Source organism: Carcharodon carcharias, chromosome 5 (genome assembly GCF_017639515.1).
Source record: "Carcharodon carcharias isolate sCarCar2 chromosome 5, sCarCar2.pri, whole genome shotgun sequence".
Taxonomy (NCBI): Eukaryota; Metazoa; Chordata; class Chondrichthyes; order Lamniformes; family Lamnidae; genus Carcharodon; species Carcharodon carcharias.
In genome coordinates, this window is record NC_054471.1 from 129,406,166 (window position 1) to 129,429,643 (window position 23,478).

Consider the following 23,478-nt stretch of genomic DNA (forward strand, 5'->3'; position numbering starts at 1 on the left):
GTTAGTTTTCTGAAATGAAAGTCATTCAACATAGCACCATTAACGTCGGCATCATTGCTTGACAACTTGGAACATCTCTCAGCATCATTTGTGTTCTAACTGCCTTGTTAAGAAAATGCAGTGCAATTACACCAATACACATTCTTTTTCAAAAATACATGAAACGAAACCTATACTTACATCTTGACTATTACTTAATGTTTAAAAACTTACCTCTTTGGATTGTGATTTATATTTTTATTTTGTGAAATGATAATCAGTGCAACACGAATAAAAATTTACATTAATGAGGGAATAAGAAAGAAGCACTTCAAGATTAATTTTCTTATTTTGACATATTTTTTGCTTTTTGACCTCCATCTTTTAACAGCTTGGAGGATTTCTGTCAATAATGCTTCATAAGGGATTCTTAAGACCTACAATATACATAATTTTCCTAATCCCATGAGGAAAATATGAGCCCCAAGTGCTTACAATGTGCTTTACTGGCTAAAATCCAGAATTCATTTATAGAAGAGGCAAAAAAATAAAAGAAATCATTAAACCAGATGGAGATGCAGATGCGAACAGGCTTTGAACCTCTCAATAGCATTTGGGAGGGAATGCAGAAAAACACGATGTGAATCTCACGTTAAAACATCTGAGGGTTTTAACATCCTTAAAATTAATGTCATGAAGCAAGACTGACAAACAACCATTTAGGAAAAAGTCACTTTATTGTTTTAAGTTATCAGGTTTTAATGAACAGGAGATTGCTCATATGCATGGTAACAACAATTGTATAAGTCTCAGTACAGGTGGGGCTGCTCGTCAGTGAGTTAACATGGAATGTTAAATGAAAAACTAGAAAATACTGACCAGCACTTTACAAAAACAGTTCTGGTAAGTGAGAACATCACTGTTTCATGTGCTTTTCTTAATGGATAAACATCAGTTTTTTTGCCAAGAACTGTTTACCAGTAACACGGATGACTGTTTATGGATTGTCCTGTAGAAGTGCACCTGACAGCCGAAACAGGCATCAGGCAACAACTTCACACTCAGGCATTCTGAGCACAAATTAGTGAAGCTTCTCATTTATTTACTGAATGGTCACAAAACTTGAGGATTTTCCAATAATTGCCTTTAAAAGATAAATACGACTGAAAATGGATCAAACCATGGATAAGTTTTTTCTAAGTTATTTGAATGAGCTATTGGAAGGAGACATGAATCTTCTGCTTCAAAATAAATAGTTACATGCACACTACTTGACAACTTGTAACACCTTTCAGCGCCATTGTGCATTCTAAGCAAATATAAAGTTTCAGTGCAAACGCCATTATAGCTAAAGTAATAAACTAAACTTGGATGCATGAGGGCCAAGTCAAACCTTAGAACTGATGTTTTAGAACTGATTATGTGACATTATGGATAAGCTATTTACAAGATCAGAATAATATGGTTTGGTGAATGTAGATATTTGTGATGCTATATTGGCGAATACCTTTATTACTTGTTGACTAAATATTAGTCCAGCACTAAGCACATTGACTATAGGTTTCTCATACTGCTGATAACTTCACTTCAAAAGTACTAAAACAGTACTACAACCTCTATCACAGCGATGATTAATTTTTTTTTAAAATTCTTATTCACACCAAGGACCGAGTTACTATCGCTTAGCACAAATTAACAAATCATTCTTACCTTTCTCAAACAAACCATAGTATCCTCCCTGGATACAAAATTATTCATACTACTAGGCTAAGACAGTGGAACTAGACTTGCTAAACTTACACAGATATTTAAAGAAACACACAGATAGGCTCCATTGTCAGACAAATTCTTCAAAAACATACAAATATTTAGGAATCATCACCATGCAACCCTTTTCCAGAATGCTTTACGCTTACTGTTCATTAGGGTCTACTTTAAATAAAGAATGTTTGAACAAAATTGATAGTTTTGTTAAAAGGCTATAAAACATTTATTTGATCTACAAAGTTCTTTTGTTTAAAATCTTCAAAGAATTAATCGTGATTTTAATTGTATTAACTATGAAGTTCCTCTTTATTCAGCCATGCACATTTTTATTTATAAACAAGTCAAAAAAATGGGCAGTTTTGGAAAAGTGTTCTGTTGAATTTGTGATTTGATATAAAGTTAGATAAAATATCAAAAATTCACTAAGTAAAGAGATATATGAAAGTGCATGGAAAAGTGTATTACTGGATAAATAATTCCAAATGCGAAGTGAGAAGCCTGATACATATGAATTGGAAGAAATCTCCATGGTTTCTGATTTTTATTTAACTCTAACATAATCTTTGTCCAAATTATTTTGAAGTGTGTCCAGAATTGAATTATTTTATTGTGTTAAACCATTGCTGCAAAAGAGATATTTCATTCTGAACAGAGGAAAGCTTCAAAGTACAGGATGGTATCTTGGAATGTTATTACTGGGCTTCAGTCATATCTAAAGGAGGTCAAATTTTAAAGGGTCTTAGAAGAAATACTTTGGCAAAATCCAAGAATGTGGCAAAGAATGTGTAAGATCAGCAAAACGTCTTCACTGTAAGGATTTACAAAATTTTTCAGCTGGGCTTTTCTTAAATGGTTTTACTGGAATGCACATCCTCAAAAATAAGATATTTGTTGTGCCTTAGCATGGTAGTATTTAAGAGGAAATGCCACTGAATTGTTAGTTGATGCTGAGCATACCTCATAGCTACTTAGTACCAACTTCTAGGGTGCACTTCCAGAAAAAATAATGTGTCTATTCATACTGTAGAAATGAGGCAATGTCTTGAATGAATAAACCGGCTAGACCTCAAGGTCATCCGGTCGTGGCCTGCTACTCCCTCTGCTGCTGGTTCTACTGGGTGGTCTCTGTTCCGTGAGACCAATAGGCTGCATCTCAGTTACTGATGGTAGCTTTTGTATGGTTGGATGTTCACCATGAAAATCAAATGCCTGTGCATGGGAGTTGGAAATGGTGCTACCAGCCTGACCAATCCGGTTTTGTTCGGTGCTGTAATTTGCCCAGTTCTGTTCATTAGCTTGCTTATTGTAGCTTCTGCAGGAGGACATATTCCTGTCCCCAGTAGCAAGCTTGTATCCAGGAGGGGACATGGGAGCTGTTGGTGGGGAACACCCATTATAATAGGCATACTTTGATGAGGACGAGTCTTTGAGAGGATTCAAGCCCATTTTTTGAGAACCATGAAATAAATGGCTATTTTGTTTAACACGATCTGCTAAAGTTTTGAAGATAATATAGAACAGCTCTGTCAGGTTCAGCAAAGCTGAACCAACGGACACCACCAACATAAATATGACAAAGACGGTCTTCTCTGTGGGTCGCGAGAGGAAGCAGTCAACTCTGTGTGGGCATGGATACCTCTCGCAAGTGTAAATTGCATCCAGCATGAATTTGAAACCATAAATGCACCACTGAATTAAAATAAAAGTCACTTCAAAAATTATTTTAAAGATTATACTGGCTGCATAAGTATGCATAAGAGATCCTTTAATTTTAATTCTGCCTTCCTCCTCCAGACCATATTTGACTTTCTTTAGTTCTAACTGTTTCAAGGCGAGGCCAACATCCTCACCATCTTCTTGGAGCATCTTTAAATATTTTTCTTTCTTAGATATTCTTTTCTCTTTATGAGAGATGAGAAAGACATGGGCTAGGTAGATCAGAGTGGGTGTTGAGACAAAAATAATCTGAAGGACCCAGAGTCGAATGTGGGAGATAGGGAAGGATTTGTCATAGCAGACATTCTCACAACCTGGTTGCAGTGTGTTGCACTCGAACGCAGATTGTTCATCACTCCAGGCAGATTCAACAGCAGTCCCCAGGACCAGGAGACGAAAGATGAAAAGCACAGAGAGCCATATTTTACCTCCGGGAGTCAAATAAGACTGTGCTTTATTCAGAAGTCTTCCTAGAGCACTCCAGTCACCCATCCTGTTTCAACCTTAGCAATAAAAATAAGAAAACAATTGTGTAAGAAGAACTCAAACTTTAAGGCTTTTGTTCATTTTAAAACAAGGCTTACTTTACTTTTGTGTGCTTCCTTTAATAATGCTATCAGCTTAGTAATGGTGACCATAGCAACTATCACCAATTATTGAAAAAAATCCATCTGATTCACTAATGTCCTTTAGGGAAGGAAATCTGCCATCCTTATCTGGTCTAGCCTACATGAGACTCCAATCCACAGTAACTTAGTTGACTCTTAACTGCCCTCTGAAATGGCCTAGCAAGCCACTCAGTTCAAGGGCAATTAGGGATGGGCAGCAAATGCTGGCCTTGCCAGTGATGCCCGCATTTCATGAAAAAAAGCTGACAGCTTTGTGGTGTTCCTAGTCCTTTATTCCACCAGTGCTGTGTCCTGAAAGACCATTTAGCATCAATAATATTTTATATACAAAACTGTTTTAATACAACAAGTTATGGTTACCACTATTTATGAGATCAAGTAAACCACTATTTTTAAGACAGTAGTTTTAGTACATCTTTTAATATCGTATGCCTTCCCCACTATAATAATTTACAAATCACATCACTGTAAATAGTTGAAATACTTCAATGTGTCCAATCAATTATGAAAATATAATAGGATAATATTCATAATGCTTTGATAAGTATATGTAATGAGGTTAATGTCTAGCCAACTGACAGTAATTTAAAATGGTGCTGTAATCCAGTAAGTTTGTGTTTCTGCCATTTCATACTAAAGAAGAAAAACAGCATCTGGAAAGAAAGCAAATGAAAGAGCTTGCAAAACACTTCATGAAGATGGCCCTCGTTCAATCTTTACAGCTACTTCGTTATTATTTCAAAAATATCCATTAACATCAAATCAAATATCTTCTGATAAATAAACAGACATAATGTGAAAATAGTTAACAAGTTTTCCTATAAAGCTCAATATGCACCAAATGGTTTTGTTCAAAGTTTAGCAGCATGCTATAATCAGTGTGCTGGTATTGAGAGAAAATAATTTGTATGCAGCAGCTTTTCCCAGTTTGTTATGAAATCAGATCAGAATTTAACTTGATACAATCATTAGAGCACAGGCAAATCAGCTGAGAAATGTATCTTTCAAGCTGATTTTGAGACAATCAGAAGACAGGCTTTCTAGCATGGGTGCTTTATTCCAAAGTCTTCCTAGAGCACTCCAGTCACCCATCCTGTTTCAACCTTAGCAATAAAAATAATTGTGTAAGAAGAACTCAAACTTTAAGGCTTTTGTTCATTTTAAAACACCTTGTGAAGACACAGAACATAAGGTAAGACAAATATATTCAAGTTTAAGAAAAGAAAAGTGATGAAGAATAATTGGAATATTATTGAAATATTGCAATTAAGGAGATGGTAGCATAGCGATAATGTTACTGGACTAGTAATCTAGAGGCCTGGATTAATGCTCCATAGGCACATGTTCAACTCTCATGTTACGGACAGGGATGAGAGAGAACTGAAACCATGTGTTCCCTTCCCTAACTGTCTATAATCAGTGTGCTTGTTTGAAAAGAAAGAGGTGTATGTTTCTTAGGGCATGCATGCTCCTAAACTGCTCATGCACACATCGGAATGACACTCAATCTTTGTCTGTCTGCAGGACAAAAATGCTCACCACCGGAGGGAGCGTGGCCAGACTGGTGATGGACTGCTGATGTTAGAATCCTCACCACATTCAAGGAGGAGTCCGCACAACTAGCCAGGGTGGATCAGGAATATGCCTGTGCCATAGGTAAGACGGGACTCTCTCAGAATGCCAGTGCGGGTGCCTCCAGCCTGCATTACCATGTGCGCTGACAGGGTGAGACATTGTTTAGATAAAGGAGCCTCCTTAGCAAACAACTAAATCCTTCTCTTCTCCATTCCAGGTACCAGCAAGAAAAGGGAGAGGAAAAGGCGGCAGATTACCCACAGCAACAGCTCCACCTCCACCACCACCTCTGAGAATAATGACTTAGAATCCTCAGAGGTTGCACCATCACAGCGTTCACCTGCACCCTCCACCAGCACAGAGACATTCACCTCAGTGGGTGCACGTTCTAGAATAGGTTCGGGGTCACAATCTGGTGAGCACATCACTGACCCAGGTCCACAGTTGGCGGCAGAAGCGACAGCCGAAGTCTGACACTCAGAGGACTGCTGGAGACCAGGCCTCTGTTCAGCCCCATGCAGACGATGAGCCTCTGGACTCAGCCATAACAGACATGGAGATGCAGAGATGCCAGAGGACAGGCGCAGGTCAGACCAAAGGCTAGAGGAGTCGGTCCACATTCTGTCTGCTGTCATGGCTCCAACATGCAGTGCTTGGCTGCCTCCATGGAAAGAGTGGCAGCCGCCTTAGAGACCCAGATCCAGCAGAACAGACAGTGCCTGCCCAAAATATGCTCGGACTTGCATTCAGTCCCTCTAACCATGGGTGCAGTGCAGTAGTGGCTAGGCAAGATAGATCGAGACACCTCGATCTCCCTCCTGCTGCCTCTTCCACTCAAGGAGTCAGGCAGATGCCGTTGAATGCCCACAGGAAGGAGGAGCACCAGCCACAGTCTCTCAGTAATGCTAAGGCCACTTAGGACTGCGGTGTGTTGGACTCTCTGTAATTGGAGGGTTGCGAGTGGTTGAATCTCCAGACCCCAGAGTGCAGTTGAGGTATTGGCATCGAGCGGACTCCAAAGTCGCTTTGATACTTTATAGAGTGATGAAAATGTCAAGGGATATGAGGTTACTGAGAGTGATTGGCGATTGGGGACGAGTTACAAGAACTTCCCTGATGAAGGTGCATGGAGGAGCCTTCTTGAGGGGCCAAATGATCTAGTCATGCAGATCTTCCCTGTACAGTCATGTTTCTGGTTGCACCTGAAAGCGCTCTCTGGAAGATCCACTCCCCATTGGGAGCAGGTGTAAGGGTGACATGAGTGCATCCCTGCCAAGATAAGAGATCATGTTGCTTTCAATGTGCCAAACATACAGATTTTTTAAGGGCATGGGAAAGTTTTATTTCCACTTACAGGTCCTGAGACTGTGGGAGTGCAGAGTGCTGTGCAGGTTCTGATGTGCACATTGCTGCAAGAGTTCTGTAGACCTGTGTTTTGGAGCACGCAAAGGATCACGACACCAGCAGGGCTGATGTTAAATAGTGCAAGTTAGTTCATCTGTCATAACTCAAGGTACATGAAAGTAAGTTATAATGTGTGTTACAAATAAGGAGCCATGGCCTGCCAGCCAACAGAGGATTCAAAACAAAATAGTAAAAGATAAGTATTGGCAGCTTACTCTGTCTGCAATCTGTTAGTTATTAGATTGTCACAGGCCTGTCTGCTGCATCATACCCTTGCAATGGCTTCTGTATGTGTCTCTGCAACATCACCAGTGCCTCCTTCACCACCCTTATCGTCAGAAGAGACAGCTCAGTCCTCCACTTCTCGCACTGGAAAGACATTCCTTCTTTGTGGTGCGGAGTTGTGCAGGGTGCAGCAGACAATGATCCAGGATGCTCTGTGGGGAATATTGGTGTGCCCCATCTAAGCCACATCTTTAGGAGGCCTATCATCTTTTCAATGGTGGCCCTTGTGGAGGCACATGCAGCATTGTACCTCTCCTCAGTGGCAACCAGTGGACAGCAAACTGGTGTTATCAGCTTGGCCTTCTGGGAGTATCCCTTTTTCCCCTAAGGAGCCAGCCCTGCAATTGCAGGGGCCCTTTAAATACTTGTAGCACCTGGGAGTGGGTCAGAATCCTAGGAACTCCCTGGGAACAGAGCGGGATTTGTCTTCTGTGATCACATCTCAGCTGTACATTCAAAGAGTGAAAACATTTCCTGTTGATGAATGCCACGGAGCTCTCAACACCACATTTGTGCAGCCAATAGTCCCTTGCACTTGTGGGAATCCTGCGGTTGCTGAAAAACCCAAAATTCTGTAACTGGAGGTCCAGGTAGCCAAACAGGCTTTGACAGATAGGTGCGCTCTCCTGAAGAGGGCATCTGTCACCTCCTGGATGTACTTGCATGTTGCTGATTGGGAAATGCTACATAGGTCCCCTGTGAAGCCCTGGAAGGAGCCACTGCCAAAGAAGTTTAGGACTGTGGTGAACTTTAACGTCACCAGCATGGGAATGCCTCAAGTCCTTGCAGACACAGGTCTTCATGGAGAAGCTGGCATATTTATTCAGCTACATTCCGCTACATCCTAGGGTGCCTCCAACAGTGCCTTTTACTCATCTGCAGGTAGCTGCACTGCCTACAACATACCCGAGTTCGGGCCAATGCTCGTCGCACTAGCTCCTGGTCACCAGCATCCTGAACTTCTTGAGGCTCTGCTGCCTCTTGCTGTTCTGGCCATTACTCGTCTTGGTCCTGGACTAATCTGTGCCAGTTCTGCCTCATCTGGACCAGAGCCAGTAGAAAGGCAGGGATGCCTGGAGGCTGCATAATCTAGGCCTGAGTGGATCTGTGAACAAATTGCAGTGATCCATCTTGTCAGCACCTTCTTTGTACATTCACTGCCATCTCTTGAGCCTTTAAGCCAATGCTGATTAAGCCTTGTGCTTGACATCCACCCAGGCATGGCCTCCCCACCCCACCCCTTCATGGTGAAGAACATCCTGGAGGAGCACAGATGAGCTTTCCTCCCACTCATACTTGAATTTGCATGGAGAGTGTGCGCATTTACCAGGGTAATGACAGCCATGTGTAAGAGCTCTCCCTCAGACACTATTCAGCTTGCCTCCATTACCCTCAAGACTTTATAGAGAGACCATTGCCTAATTGCCATCAAAGACTTACCACATAAGGCCTTGCCAGCCACGACTATTTACCCAGGAGGATGGTCTGGGGTCGGGACTTTGCTGCCGTCCACCAGCCATGCCCCTTGGAGGCATCCATCTCCCTTCCTCCTTTCCTGCCTCTGACAGCAGCAGATGCCAATCAGCACATAGACCTTGCTGCGTCCCCGCTGGAATAGAGCAATGCTGGTTTATTGGATGTTGAAACCTTGAGAGCAGAACTCAGCTCAGTCTGGTTCTCCATGGAGTGGATTAATAATTCAAAGGGTGCCCCTTTACTTAGCCCAAAAAAACAAAGCATTAATTCCTCCCAACCGTAAAGAGACTCTTCTTACAGCGAATGCCTGAGAGGCTTTACAAACTGCACAATAATCTTGAGAGCTTCAGCATGGTGTGTATCAGATTTACCAGTGCATCAAGCACCTTCTACCCTCCCCCTGTTACCACCAAGATCCCCCCACATCATCCTCCACAATCACCGCTTTGTCATTCCACTCCCTCGTGTAATCCTTCAACCACCCCCAGTTACCCTGGACCCAATTATAATTTATGTGGACATGCCTGCCCACCCCTCTGAGCCCATAACCATTGACATGTCCCTGCCCCTCTTGAGACTGATCCCTCCCAGTCGAGGCCAGCTGTACCTTGACTTTCTATGACCCCCCATGAGGCTATCCATTGCGTGCCCATGAGCCTAGCACTTCCACTCTACCTGATCCAACACCCTCTGCTGTCACTGTACCTTCTGCCTCCCAGTCCCCTCATTTAAGCCCTTAAGGTCAAACTCTTGACATCACCAACCTCACCCTTTAGACCCATCTCTCTACTGACCAGAAAGCCCACCCAACGCCCTACAAACAAGACCAAGTAATATGTGACATGCTTACCCTCCTAAAAAATGTCCTAGACAGCTTGGTTTCCTGCCCTGGACACTCCTAACATGCTCCGGACAGCCTGGCCTCCTTCCCCAGACACCCTCTCACCCTTCCCTGTGAACCCTGCCTCCCTTGCCCAGCCTCCATTCCACCCTTCCCCATTGACCTTGCCTCCCCTTGCCCAGCCTCCACGCAACTTGGACTATCAGCACCCAATCTCAATCAAAAGGCTGACATTTATGAGCAGTTCCCAAGAAGGACAAAGCAGCAGCTACTCACTAAGTATATATGTTGAACTGGCAATATCACCTTTTTAAATTCAAACTCTTGTTATAACCAACCTAGGAGTACAAAGAGAGGAGTCGGTTCACCTCTCCTAACCTGGTCATAACAAAGTTTTTCAAATATATTCTTTGGAAGATAGAATGAGTAGGTCTTTTAAAAGTGTACCATAGGTAGAATTTTATGGTCCCTCCTGCTAGTTGGATTTTCCAGTCCCGCCAAAGTCAATGGACCTTTGAATGGCTCGCCACATTTTACAGCCCCGCCCCTGCCATGACAGGGCCATAAAATTCTGCTTTATGTTTCTGTTCTGTAGATAGAGAAAGTATCAATTTTGAGATAATCACAAGAATTTAATAGATACAAATCATGCTTAGCAGGTCTTGTCTGATCATAGTGACCAATTACTTTCACAAAAGCAAGCCATAAGGAACAAGTGACAAGATTAAAAATATTTTATTATAATTAAGAGCACCTTTTAATATCGTCAACTCTGCTAACTACACCTGGAATTTTCACATCAAATGGTTAATGCTGTAGCTTTTAATCTGCATTAGTCCAATTAATGTAATGAACATCCAAATCAAAGAAAATCTAACCCTATCACAAGAATCAATTTTCAATCTAAAATTCTGGTAACATATACAACTACAGTATGACTAAGGACAATGTTGAAAGTGAAGTAATTTTTAATTACATAAAATAATTCAACCCAGGTTTATATAAGCAGAAGTATCAGCCTTGACTCAGTGCTAGTACTCTTGATATTGAGTCATAGGCTGTGGGTTCAATCTCCGTTCTAGAAACGAGTGTACAAATTAGGCTGGTACTTCAGTACAACAGAAAGAATGCTGCACTGTCAGGAGGTAACATATATCTGATGTACAAATAAACCAAGGCTCTCTCTCCTCTCAGGTGGATGTAAAGATAATGGCATATCAAAAGGGTAGGGGAGATGTCCAAGTAACCTGATCAACACTTAATCCGAAGGCAAAACCCTTAAAACAGACTGGGCATAATTTTCAACATTTACAGGGCAGAAAATTGATGTTAATGGGTCAGCTGCCCATTATATGCCCTGTCCCAAATAGTGTATAAAACAAATGCCCAGTCTACAACAAACAGTTTTCCGTTCCTACCAAAATTTTAAATTATCCCCATATCTGATTACATATCTCATTGGCACTTGTATAAACTTTCCAAGTGCAAACTGGCTAGTTCTCTGGCCTACATCACAACAATAACTACATTTCAAAAATACTTAATTAACTGAAATGGCTAAATGGCATCAAATGCACTATATATTGCTGCAGAAAACTATCCCAAATACACTCTAGGTGTTTAACAAGAGATTTCAAACTTGCTGTAAGGGTTAGGTGAGTTACAGTGAATGATGGGTTTGCACTTGAAATAAACAAACCCATTTGAATTTGAGAAGTTACAATACTTACTGAAGTTCCAAACCAGAATAGGTTCAAAAGTTAAATACAAGTTTAGTGGAAGTTTATAATCACGTCATTTGGGTAACTGTAATATTCAAGTGTAGGATAATTATGGTCAGAAAGGGCAGTTGCTGCATGTTCTTTACTGTAGGGATTTCATGTTAAGTACGATTCATATACAGTAACTATAAGGTGTCAGACTGACTACGACATTCTGTTGGATTCAAGAAGAAAAAATAAAGGAATCACTGTAGGAAGTCTGTGGTTATGATGAAGGCATTTGTCATGACAGCCAATATGTCTATCGTGTAATTGAATATATTTTCTTAAGCAATTAACCTTTTGGGTGCAAATTCAAATATGAATTGACAGTATATTATATTGTATTTTCACAATCTGAGTGGAAATTTCTCAGCATCCTATAACAGGAACACTGAAGGAAAAGACGTGTAAAACTTAACACTCCTCCCCCTTAATTTGGCAAACTTGGAAACTCTTCATATATCTGTTGGTGCTTTAAAATATGATGGCAGTGAACCAGAGCTTTAACGGTGGGGGACATGTTAGAAGTTGGGAACTGATATGAATCAATTGTAATGGCTTTTCTTCCTGATCCTGAACCATTGCCACTGTTGTTCCCCCAAGGATTATCCTTGGCCCCTTCCATTTTCTCATCTAAATGCTGCCCTTCAGCAACATCAGTTGTTAGTTGGCACAGTATTAGTTTTCAATTGTATGCTGATGACACCCAGCTCTACTTCACTGCTGCCTTGCTCAACTCCTCCACTGTTGCTAAATTATCCGACTGCTTATACAATAACTGTACAGGATGAGCAGAAATTCTCTCCAATTGTATATTGTGAAGACTGAAGCCATTGTTTCAGTCCCCTTTCCAAACATCATTCCCTAACTACATTCCCTTCCCTGGTAACAGTCGGAGATTAAATCAGTCTGTCCAAAATCTTGGTTTCACATTTGTTCCCAAGATGAGCTTCGAACCTCCTACCCATACCAACACTAAGACCAATGGTGTTCATTGCATTCCCTGACTTTGCTCTCTACAATCTCCTCCAGTCCAACAATCCTCTGAGATATTTGAACTCCGTTAATTCTGGCCTCTTGTGCATCCCTGATTTGAATAGCTCCACCAATGGTGGACATGCCTTCAGTTGCAGAGGCTCCAGGCTATTGAATACTCTTCCTACATTACACTTTCCTCCTTTAAGGTGCTCATTGAAAGCTATCCCTTTGCCCAAGCTTCTCTCTTTATGTGGCCTGGTGTCACACTTAGTTTATAGAGCTCTTGTGAAGTGCATTGGGACTTCTCATTATGTTAAAAGCACATGATAAGTTGTTGTTAAAAAGTTGGTTCCTGAGTCAAATTTTATATTCTTATAGCTTTATCGAGCAATAACATTCCTTTGTACATAAAAAGGTCCTTGGGGAAAAAAAGCAAAACCATTATACAAATAATTGTTTTAAAGAGTCATCAGAATGCTTTTGATTGAATTACAGTTTTCATTTTGATATTTGCATTCTTTGGTTTAAAATTGTAACTCAGTTCTTTCTGCTCCGGAGTTTACTGCCTGCAATCCCTTAACCAAATCTTGCTTGCTTTATTCAGTAATTACCATGTCATGCCCTCTCCAACAAGCAACCATGCCCCATTTACAATGTATGCCATTTTCAGTACACTTCTGTATCAATCTGAAAGTCCCTTTTTGTTTATTTGATATTCAAATGCCCCTGATGTGAAATGATGCAAATATAAATTGAGTGTTGTAATTAAAACCGAATATCAATAGTATTTGATGAACGAATGCCCAATATCAGAATGTAATATTTGTACAAATAATTTATCAACATACACATTATTATTAAGTGTTTTCCAAGGAAAACACTTATTATTTTAAAGGATAACATCTTTTGATTTCATGTCAAAAGTACACGGGGTCACTTTGGTATATTTTTCAAATTGAGGAGTTTTATTTTCTACAGCTCACCCTTTCACTCCTCTGCACATCTGTTTGAGTCTATGTTGGATTCTGAAGTGAAGTCTGCGCCGGCTCGTTACTAACCCCTTCATTAACATTAACTCATACATGCCCTGCAAGGCACTACTGTTCATAATGTAGTCTGTATTCCTGCTGCGCCTTTTTTAATTAATACGCAGGTATTACAATAAGTACTTAATCACTTAACTAATTTGAATATTGGTTTATTCCTTGTGAATTTACTAATATAGCTAGGACTTCATCAGCACACAATGAAAATGTAAGTTTTTTTCACTGAGATGGCTCAGCATCCTGCACCCGCCGCCCGCCTCTCCCGAGAATCCGGACAAGTTTCACTTCAGTGCGAAAACTGCAAACACTTCGTCTGACCGAGGTTTGCTTTTGCATGAGGTTGTGGGGCTGATCGTATAAATAAGGCCGCTAGCTATTTCAAACTAAAGCGGTTGGTTAGCGCAGAAGTTTAAGACGAGAAAGCTGCGTTTTCAAAGTTTACATATGAGAGTTAAGCGAATTCATACTGACTTAAAAACGATCAGTTCACGCAAAGATGCTGCAACATCGGGCTGAATGCTGAAAATGATAGGCACTGGCTCACTAAATACAAAGAACAGTAATATCCGTCCCTTTCAACTGCTCTCAAACGCAGAGTTCGAGTTTGGGATAAGTGAGCACAGGAAGTTTTGCAAATTCACGGTTGGGAAGGTTAATCCTCTGAATTGTTTCTCTGCGCATATTAGTAGAGATCCCTCTTGTATAGCTGGGGTGCATTTCTCTAATATCTGTTGTGCAGAGCAGCTTTGAAACTATAAATCTCTATTAGGAAGGACGGTATCACTTTAAAAACATGGTACGTGGACGAGAAAGTGTTACTTTCAACAGTCCGAATAATCCACAGTTCAAATCGACAGTTGTAGGAGCTGAACTCCTACAACATGCTTTTCTGGGGGGAGGGGGTGCTGAAACAAGTTTTTCTGACTTACCAGCAAAAAGTCTTGGTAGAAACCGTGGACTTGGTCAGATCGGAGGGAGTAAAACTTATCAGCCGAGTGTTGCTCCACTTCTAGGTGAAAGAGGAACCTTTCTCCAGCCTGTACAATCACTGCTGGTCGATTTAAAGCTCTTTTAGCTCAAAAAAAGTTTTTAAGAGTCATCTGACTCTTACGTCACGGCCTCTGATGAACTCTCAAACTTTCAGGGTTTCAGCTTGCCACTTTACCTAAGCTCGTCCCAGAATTGGCTCTGGCAGCCTCCGGCTGTACGGTCCGTCTATCTCAGCTGGAAACACAGAATTTTTATGTATGAAAGTTGTTACCAGTACATGCCACAATGTGATCATGGAAGCTGCTAAGCATGTTTCTAAACGTTAATGCTGCGATTCAGTCTTTTTACATTAACACAATATTTACGTCAAACAAATTTAAAACAAAGTACACGTGGGCTATTTCCTCTTATATCTCATCAAGCGATTTAGAAATTTGCAATATAATACACGGAGACCTGGTAGATATGTTTAGTGTTTTCCACCAATTTCTGATTTTATTTCAGATTTTCGGCATGTGCAGTGTTTTTCTTATAATAAATTAATCGTTTTGATGCACGAATTTGTTGACTCCACGAACGAAACTCTTACCGAGGATACAAGTCACTAGTGACTTCCAATAAAAGCATGAAGATACTTAGAGACATTTAGATTGAATGGATCGTTGATCCAATATTGTGGCAATCCAATTGTGCAGTAGTTCAATATACAAGCGGAATCCCTCAAGGATTTATCATTGGCTTAATCATTTGCTGTCGGGAATATAAATGTGGATGGAACGGTTTGTTGGTATTATCCAGGCCAGAATCCCGCTAAAAAAAAAGATATATACAAGAGCAGATAGAGTCTACAGGGAAAACAAATTCAAAGGGAACATAAAAAATAACCCATTCGATCTCATCGACGTAAACTAAACTTTATGGTCAGAACATTTTTTGACTTGTCAAGAGTTTTACAAAAGGATACAAACGTTTCACTTACATTCTGGAAGGTCACAAGATGATTTGAGTATTCCTATGTGTTAAGATCTCATCAACTTTAAAGAGCAATAAAATACCAAATGAAGCCATTGCCCATTTCACATTTTAAATGTGTGCTTGTGTGACGTTTTTGATTCCCCTATAGCAAGTAAACTACGGTAGCAACAAGAAAAACAGAAAAACAGGAATTCTTCAAGATTCGGCATCCAAATAGTTAAAAGAGTTATTTAAGATTCGTGTCGTTAGTGATAACAATCACAAGATGCAACTGAATCTTAAAAGGCAAAGTTCTAACTCCTAATGGGAAAGAATTACTCTGGCCTCTTGGTGCGATGCTCATGGTAAATACATTCTAAAAAGGACATTTTTGTAAAGTTGCCATAGCGATCAGAAGGATTTCCCCTACATATTCACTTGTGGGGGGCTGATTCCATCCACAATGTGGAGGGAAGTAAATATGTATTAAATCCCAATGAAGATAAAGAAATTTTAAAACTTGGCAATTACTAGTTTTCATTCAATGCTATTCCCACACTGAGTGTATGCCAAAGTCCTTTTAATGGCCCTTTGGATTAGTGAAAAGCAGAGTTGGAATATTATCTGCTGGAGAAGGGAACGACATTGATCACTAAACTCGCATGAAATTATCCATTTCATTATATTCCAGGGCAATAATCTGGTCACTTATCAAGTGCTCTGATCATATTGACCGCGTAGGAAACATTTATCCACCTTTCCGAAAACGTAACCAGCCTCGGTAATGGATTTCGTTTCCTTGCTTACGAAGATTGCCTGGAATAAACATCAAGTGGTTTACGCAGCAATATTCGGGCATTGAAATGGACAGTCTCAAAATGTGGTGTTATTGCGCCCTCTCGTATAAAAACTGTGGGTTTAAAATCTCGTCTTGTAGTCTCAGCATTTCCAGCCCGCTGGTGCAAGACTGATTTAGCTCTGGATCTAAAAGATTTCCTTTACAAAGTCGTAGCTTTTTCCCTACATGGTCTTAATATGGAACAACATTGTTACACTTGGCGAAGTAAAACCGAAAATATGAAGGGATGTCCATAACTTTAGCCACGAGGCAGACTATGTACGAAGTAAGTCAGCTTTTAAGAGAAGTCCTGCGCTGCTAAATTGATTAGGGCTGAAGTCAACTTTAAAAATAATTCTGAATACTTCAATGACAAGCAGTTATCCTAGCCTTTATGTAGCCATCCAACATTAAGATGGACCCCTATGTCCACATGAGTGCAGTCCGTAACAGGTGTGACGAGCCCTCCCTACACTATATTTAATACACTTTTAGATCCACACATGGATATAATTATATACGCGCAGAACTATAGCACCAATCAAATTGGCAGCTTAAAAGTTTCAATTGGCTCAAGGGCAGGCAGGCCATCCATCACCTAACCCACCACTGGGAAAACTGCAGCAAAGGCAGGTAGCCAACTGGCATGACCCCCTAACCATGCCACCCGATTTATTTCCCCCCACCCCCTCACTTGCCAGCTCACTCCCAAAGGCAGAAAATTCCAGTCATAGAAACAAAGATTTAAGCACAGAAGACATTCAGCCCATTGTGCTGTGTTAGCTGAAAAGAGCAATCCAGCTTAATCCCACCTTCCAGCTCTCATTCCTTAATCCTGAAGGTTAACCAATGCCCATGACCAAGTGGTTTTTTTTTAAATACAATTAGGGTTTCTGCTTCTTACCACCACTTTAGTTCACAAATCCCACCATAATCTGGGTGAAAAATTCCTCTCTATTTCTTCTACCAGTTATTTTAAATCTATGCCCATGGTTATTAACATGGCTACCAATGGAAATATATTCTTGCTATGCACTCTACCTAGGCACTTCAATAATTTTCTATAGCTCAGTTAAATCAATCCTTAACGTTCCCTGTTCCAAAGAAAGCAAACCCAGCCTACCCCCATCATTAACATTTTTCAGTCCTGCCAATACCTTGCAGACGAGTGCAACTGTTATAGAAGCAAAAAGTAACAGTTTCAAAGCAAACATACAGGGAGTGAGAAACTTCATGTCTGCCAGTTAGAAGAAAAACATAAAAGTTGTTTGAATATTTTCATAGTAAGAGCAATAACACTAAGGAAGACAAATTTACAGTTAGTCCATGTAAAGTTTTGCTCTGAAAAGAGCAGTTGCTACCTTAAAAAGGCTCCTTGGAAGAAGTGATAGGTCTCAATGTTTCAGGCAGCATACATTACCCACCATTGGTAATGACTAAAACAGATAAAAGAGGTAGTTATATATACAGTAGTGGAGGATGGTAATATGGGTGGGATCTTACAGCTGATTGGTCAGCCTATTGTGTTTGTAATAGGTCAGTTTGTCTTAGCACACCTGTTGGTGATTGGTCAGTATATGTCAACATTCTTGCTGCTGTTTGGTTGATTATGCAGAATGGATGGTAGGTGTATTTCTTGAGTTAGGGCAGCCAGATGTTACTGATGAGAAGGCCACTCTCTAGGGAGACTGTGTGGTATTGGTAGATTTCCATTGTCTCCCTGATGCATCTTGTTCGTGTGATGAATCAGATAAGTTTAGAGTTGGACCATTGGATGTGGTAACTATTACGTTGAGAGTATGTGGCGATTGTGTAGTGGTATTGTTGGTGAGCTAGTAATCCAGAGACCCGGGGTAATTCTATGGGGACCCAGGTTCAAATCACACCACGGCAGTTGGTGAAATTTGAATTCAATAAAAGTCTGGAATTAGAAGTCTAATGATGACCATGAAACCATTGTCTTTGTCAATTGTTGTAAAAACCTATCAGGTTCATTACCCTTACCTGGTCTACATGTGACCCCAGACCTGCAGTTGGTCCTTAAATGCCCTCTGAAATGACCTAGCAAGAAACTCAGTTGTAACAAATCACATCAAAGCCTCAAAAAAAGGAATGAAATCAGACAGATCAATCTAGGCACTAGAAACGACAATGGCAATCTCAGCCCTGTCAACCATGCAAAGTCCTCCTTAGAACGTCTGGGCGCTAGTGCCATAACTGGGAGAGCTGGCTCACAGACTAGTCAAGCAACAGCCTGACAGCCATCCTCATGGAATCACATCTTACAGATAATGTCCCAGACACCACCATTACCAATCCCTGGGTATGTCCTGTCTCACCAACAGTTCAGACCCAGCAGAGGTGGTGGCATAGTGGTATACAGTTGGGAGGGAGTTTCCTTTGGAGTCCTCAACATCGACTCATGAAGTCTCATGGCATCAGGTCAAACTTGGGCAAGGAAACCTGCTGCTAATTACCAAGTACTACCCTCCCTCAGCTGGTGAATCAGTGCTCCTCCGTGTTGAACATCACTTGGAGGAAGCACTGAGGGTGGCAAGGGCACAGAATATACTCTGGGTGGAAACTTCAAAACCCATCACCAAGAGTGGCTTGGTAGCACCACTACTGGCTGAGTCCTAAAGAACATAGCTGCTAGACTGGATCTGTGGCAGATGGTGAGGGAAAAACATACTTGACCTCATCCTGCCTTCTGCAGATGCATCTGTCCATGACAGTATCAGTAGGAGTGACAACCGCACAGTCGTTGTGGAGACGAAGTCCCACCTTCACATTGAGGATACCCTCCATCGTGTTGTGTGGCACTACTGCCGTGCTAAATGTGATAGATTTCGAACAGATCTAGCAACTCAAGACTGGGCATCCAAAAGACCATAAGATGTAGGAGTATAAGTAGGCCATTTGGCCCATCAAGTCTGCTCTGCCATTCAATGAGATCATGGCTGATTTCATAATCCGTAACTCCACTTTCCTGCCTTTTCCTCATAACCCTTGATTTCTTTACTGATTAAAAATCTGTCTATCTTAGCCTTGAATATACTTATGACCCAGACTCTACAGCCCCCCTGCAATAAAGAATTCCATAGATTGACTACCCTCTGAGAGAAGAAATTCCTCCTCATCTCTGTCTTAAATGGGCACTGCCATACTCTGAGTTTATGCCCTTTGGCCCTAGACTCTACCACAAGGGGAAACAACCTCTCAGCACCCACCCTGTCAAGCCCCCTAAGAATCTTATATGTTTCAATAAGGTCGTCTCTCATCCTTCTAAACTCCAATGAGTACAGGCCCAACCTACTCAGTGAGGTACTGTGGGGCATCAGCAGCAGCAGAATTATACTCAAATATAATCTGTAACCTCATGGCCAGGCATATCCCCCATTCTACCATTATCATCAAGCCAGGGGATCAGCCCAGGTTCAATGAAGAGTGCAGGAGGGCATGCCAGGAGCAGCACCAGGCATACCTAAAAATGTGGTGTCAACCTGGTGAAGCTATAACACAGGACTACTTGCATGCTAAACAGCATAAGCAGCAAATGATAGGCAGGGCTAAGCGATCCCACAACCAACAGATCAGATCTAAGCTCTGCAGTCCTGCCACATCCAGTCATGCATGGTGGTGCACAATTAAACAACTCACTGGAGGAGTGATGGGGGAGCCCAGCAGACCAATGCAAAAGATATGGCTGAAGCATTTGCAACAACCTTTAGCCAGAAGTGCCAAGTGGATGATCCATCTTGGCCTCCTCTGGAGGTCCCCAGCATCACAGATGCCAGTCTTCAGTCAATTCGATTCACTCCATGTGATTTCAAGAAACAGCTGAAGGCACTGGATAGTGCAAAAGCTATGGGCCCTGACAATATTCCAGCCATAGCACTGAAGACTTGTGCTCCAGAACTCGCCGTGCCCCTAGCCAAGCTGTTCTTGTACAGCTACAACATTGGCATCTACGAGGCTATGTGGAAAATTGTCCAGGTATGTCCTGTACACAAAAAGCAGGACAAATCCAATCCAGCCAATTTCCGCCCCATCAGTCTACTCTCAATTATCAGTAAAATAATGGAAGGGGTCATCAATAGTGCGATCAAGCGGCACTTGCTTAGCAATAACCTGCTCATTGTTGCCCAGTTTGGGTTCTGCCAGGGCCACTCAGCTCCTGACCTCATTACAGCCTTGGTTCAAACATGGACGGAAGAGCTGAACTCCAGAAGTGAGATGAGAGTGACTGCCCTTGGCATCAAGGCTGCATTTGACCAAGTGTGGCATCAAGGAGCCCTAGCAAAATTGGAGTCAATGGGAAACAAGGGGAAAACTCTCCACTGGTTGGAGTCATACCTAGCACAACGGGAGATGATTGTGGTTGTTGGAGTTCTGTCATCTCAGGTCTAAGATATCACTGCAAGGCTTCTTCAGGGTAGTGTCCTCAGCCTAACCGTCTTCAGCTGCTTCATCAATGACCTTCCTTCCATCATAAGGTAAGAAATGGGGATGTTTATTGATGATCGCACAATGTTCAGCACCATCTGCAACTCCTTAGATACTGAAGCAGCCCATGTCCAAATGCAGCAAGACCTGGACAATATCCAGGCTTCAGCTGACAAATGGTAAGTGACATTCATGTCGCACAAGTGCCAGACAATGACCATCCCCAATAAGAGAGAATCAAACATCGCCCCTTGACGTTCAATAGCATTACCATCACTGGATCCCCCACTATTAACATCCTTGGGGGGGGGTTACCATTGACCAGAAACTGAACTGTACTAGCCATATAAATACTGTGGTTACAAGAGCAGTTCAGAGGCTAGGAATCCTGCAGTGAGTAACTTACCTCCTGACTCCCCAAAGCCTGTCCACCATCTACAAGGCACAAGTCAGGAGTGTGATGGAATACTTCCCACTTGCCCGGATGAGTGCAGCTCCCACAACACTCCAAGAAGCTTGACACTATCCAAAATAAAGCAGCCCGCTTGATTGGCACCCTTTCCACAAACATTCACTCCCTGAACCACCGACGCACAGTAGCAGCAGTGTGTACCATCTACAAGATGCACTGTAGGAATTCCCCAAGGCTCCTTAGACAGCACCTTCCAAACCCTTGACCATTACCATCTAGAAGGACAAGGACAGCAGATAAATGGGAACACCACCACCTGGAAGTTCTCCTCCAAGTCACTCACCATCCTGACTTGGAAATATATTGCCGTTCCTTCACTGTCGCTGGCTCAAAATCCTGGAACTCTCTTCCTAACAGCATTGTGGATGTACCTACATCACATAGACTTCAGCGGTTCAAAAAGGCAGCTCACCACCACCTCAAGGGCAACTAGGGATGGGCAATAAATGCTAGCCAGCAAAACCCATATCCCATGAATGAATAAAAAAAAGCCATGTTTGACATGTTGAGTCCAAGGAGTCAATGTGATATATGTAATGTGTGAATGACGAGAGTTAGCATGGTTTCCACTTATGTGTGCTAGTTGCTTCTCATTTTCAGCCCACACTGCTGGCCAACAGCAAAGCGAAAAAGAGAGCAATTGTATAAGTCCCCCTTTGTCAGTTGACAGCTTCTCCATCAGTAAGTCATCAACTGTGCCTTCTCATGGGGGCACCCAGAAACTGGGTCCAGTGTAGCCCCTGGCTAAAGCTTCAGAGGAACTCAGAGGAGGTTTGGCTTCCCAGAAATGCAGTGTGCAGGCCACCAGCTTGTGGACACACCCAGGCATTATTGAACCAAACTCCCAGCTATGGGCAAATTGCTCCACTGCTTTATGGGTACCTCCGGAGATTTGAATGCTAAAGGAATAAATGCTAACAAAAAATCTGGAGCCGGAACCCAAAGGTTGACTCATATTTAAATATGCCATCTTTACACAACTCCTGCACACAAGTCGGTGCCAAATGTAGTGCTTTGCATTTCCTTTGGATTCAACCGGGAAGATCGAGCGAGGGTCCCTGACATTTGGGCAACCCAGGATTTCCATAAATTTTGCCCAGGCTTGCGCCCAGGAGAGGACACTCCAGTTTCACTGCAAAGCATTAACACAACACAGGAGACAGCAGTTACAAGTGATAACCCCAACTCGATTGGATTAGAGAACAGATGCTGCGGGCCTTCTCCGACAATGAGAGGGAACATTGTGTCCCACTGTTTAGCCACTCCCTGCCTCAGATTGGGCAGCTCCTGGGTAATAGGGCGCTGATCTGCCATGGTCCATCTGCTTCATTGGGTGCTTGGAGCTTCCTCTGCTCCATAAGTGAACAGAATCCATTGCACCAGGCAAACAAACAAGAAAAGAGAAGATGCCAACATTTTGATTGGCCAGCTGGAACATCAGGACCATGTGCATGGGACTGACAGATGACTTACAGCTGGTCGATAACACATGCAAGTCAGCTGTAATGGACACAGGACTGGATAGGCTGAGCATTGACATAGCTTCCCTCCAAGAGACCAGGCTTGCCGAGAGCAGATCACTGAAAGAGAAACATTACACATTTATTTGGCAGTGGAATGTTCAGAGGAAAGAAATGAGCAAGCTGTAGGCTTCGCTATAAGGAACTCATTACTGTTGATGATAGAACTCTCCACAAACGGTTCAGATTGAGTTCTCTCCATACGTCTCTCAACTCAAACAAGGCCAGTTAACCTCATGAGCATCTATTCTCCAACACTGTGTTCCACTGCAGAGGCAAAAGGCCAGCTCTATGAGGGGCTTGACACTGCTTTCATCAGAATCCCTAAGTCAGAACATCTTTATTGAACGGGGGGGGTTTCAATGCAAGAGTGGAGATGGACCATGAGGCATCACAAGTCATGGCCTGGGGAACATAAATGAGAACGGACAGAGAATATTTGAGCTTTGCTGCTAACATGAGCTTTGTCTAGCTAAAACATTCTTTCAGAACAAACCATGCCATAAGGTGTCCTGGGAGCATCCAAGATCAGGGCATTGGCACCATATAGATCCGATCAGACATGACTCTCTAAACAGCATTTTCAACCTCCACAGCTACCACAGCACTAACTGTGAAACAGATCACTCCCTGCTGTGCCTTGGGTGACGATGCCTATTCAGGTAAAAACACTTCCTCGACTCGATTAAACAGGTGCTCTCCGGCATTCCCACACACAGTGCAGGAGTGAAATGTAACATACTTCAAGAACCCAACTGCAATACCGCACTCAACATATGGGAAGCAAAAATGAAAAAAC

General features: G+C 42.0%; 1 protein-coding gene across 2 annotated transcripts; it reads right to left on the reverse strand.

Moving 5' to 3' along the window:
- Positions 1-697: 697 nt before the first annotated feature.
- gja1b (gap junction protein alpha 1b) lies at positions 698-17,684 on the reverse strand. Of its 2 annotated transcripts, XM_041187964.1 has the most exons (3): positions 17,603-17,684; positions 14,389-14,683; positions 698-3,965 (listed from the first exon to the last, which is right to left on the reverse strand). In XM_041187964.1, the coding sequence occupies exon 3, from the start codon at positions 3,952-3,954 to the stop codon at positions 2,806-2,808; it is 1,149 nt and encodes a 382-aa protein (XP_041043898.1). In that variant the 5' UTR covers positions 3,955-3,965; positions 14,389-14,683; positions 17,603-17,684; the 3' UTR covers positions 698-2,805. The 2 variants fall into 2 exon arrangements, with proteins under 2 accessions (XP_041043898.1, XP_041043899.1); XM_041187965.1 differs by lacking the exons at positions 14,389-14,683; positions 17,603-17,684 and adding an exon at positions 10,120-10,162.
- Positions 17,685-23,478: the final 5,794 nt, after the last annotated feature.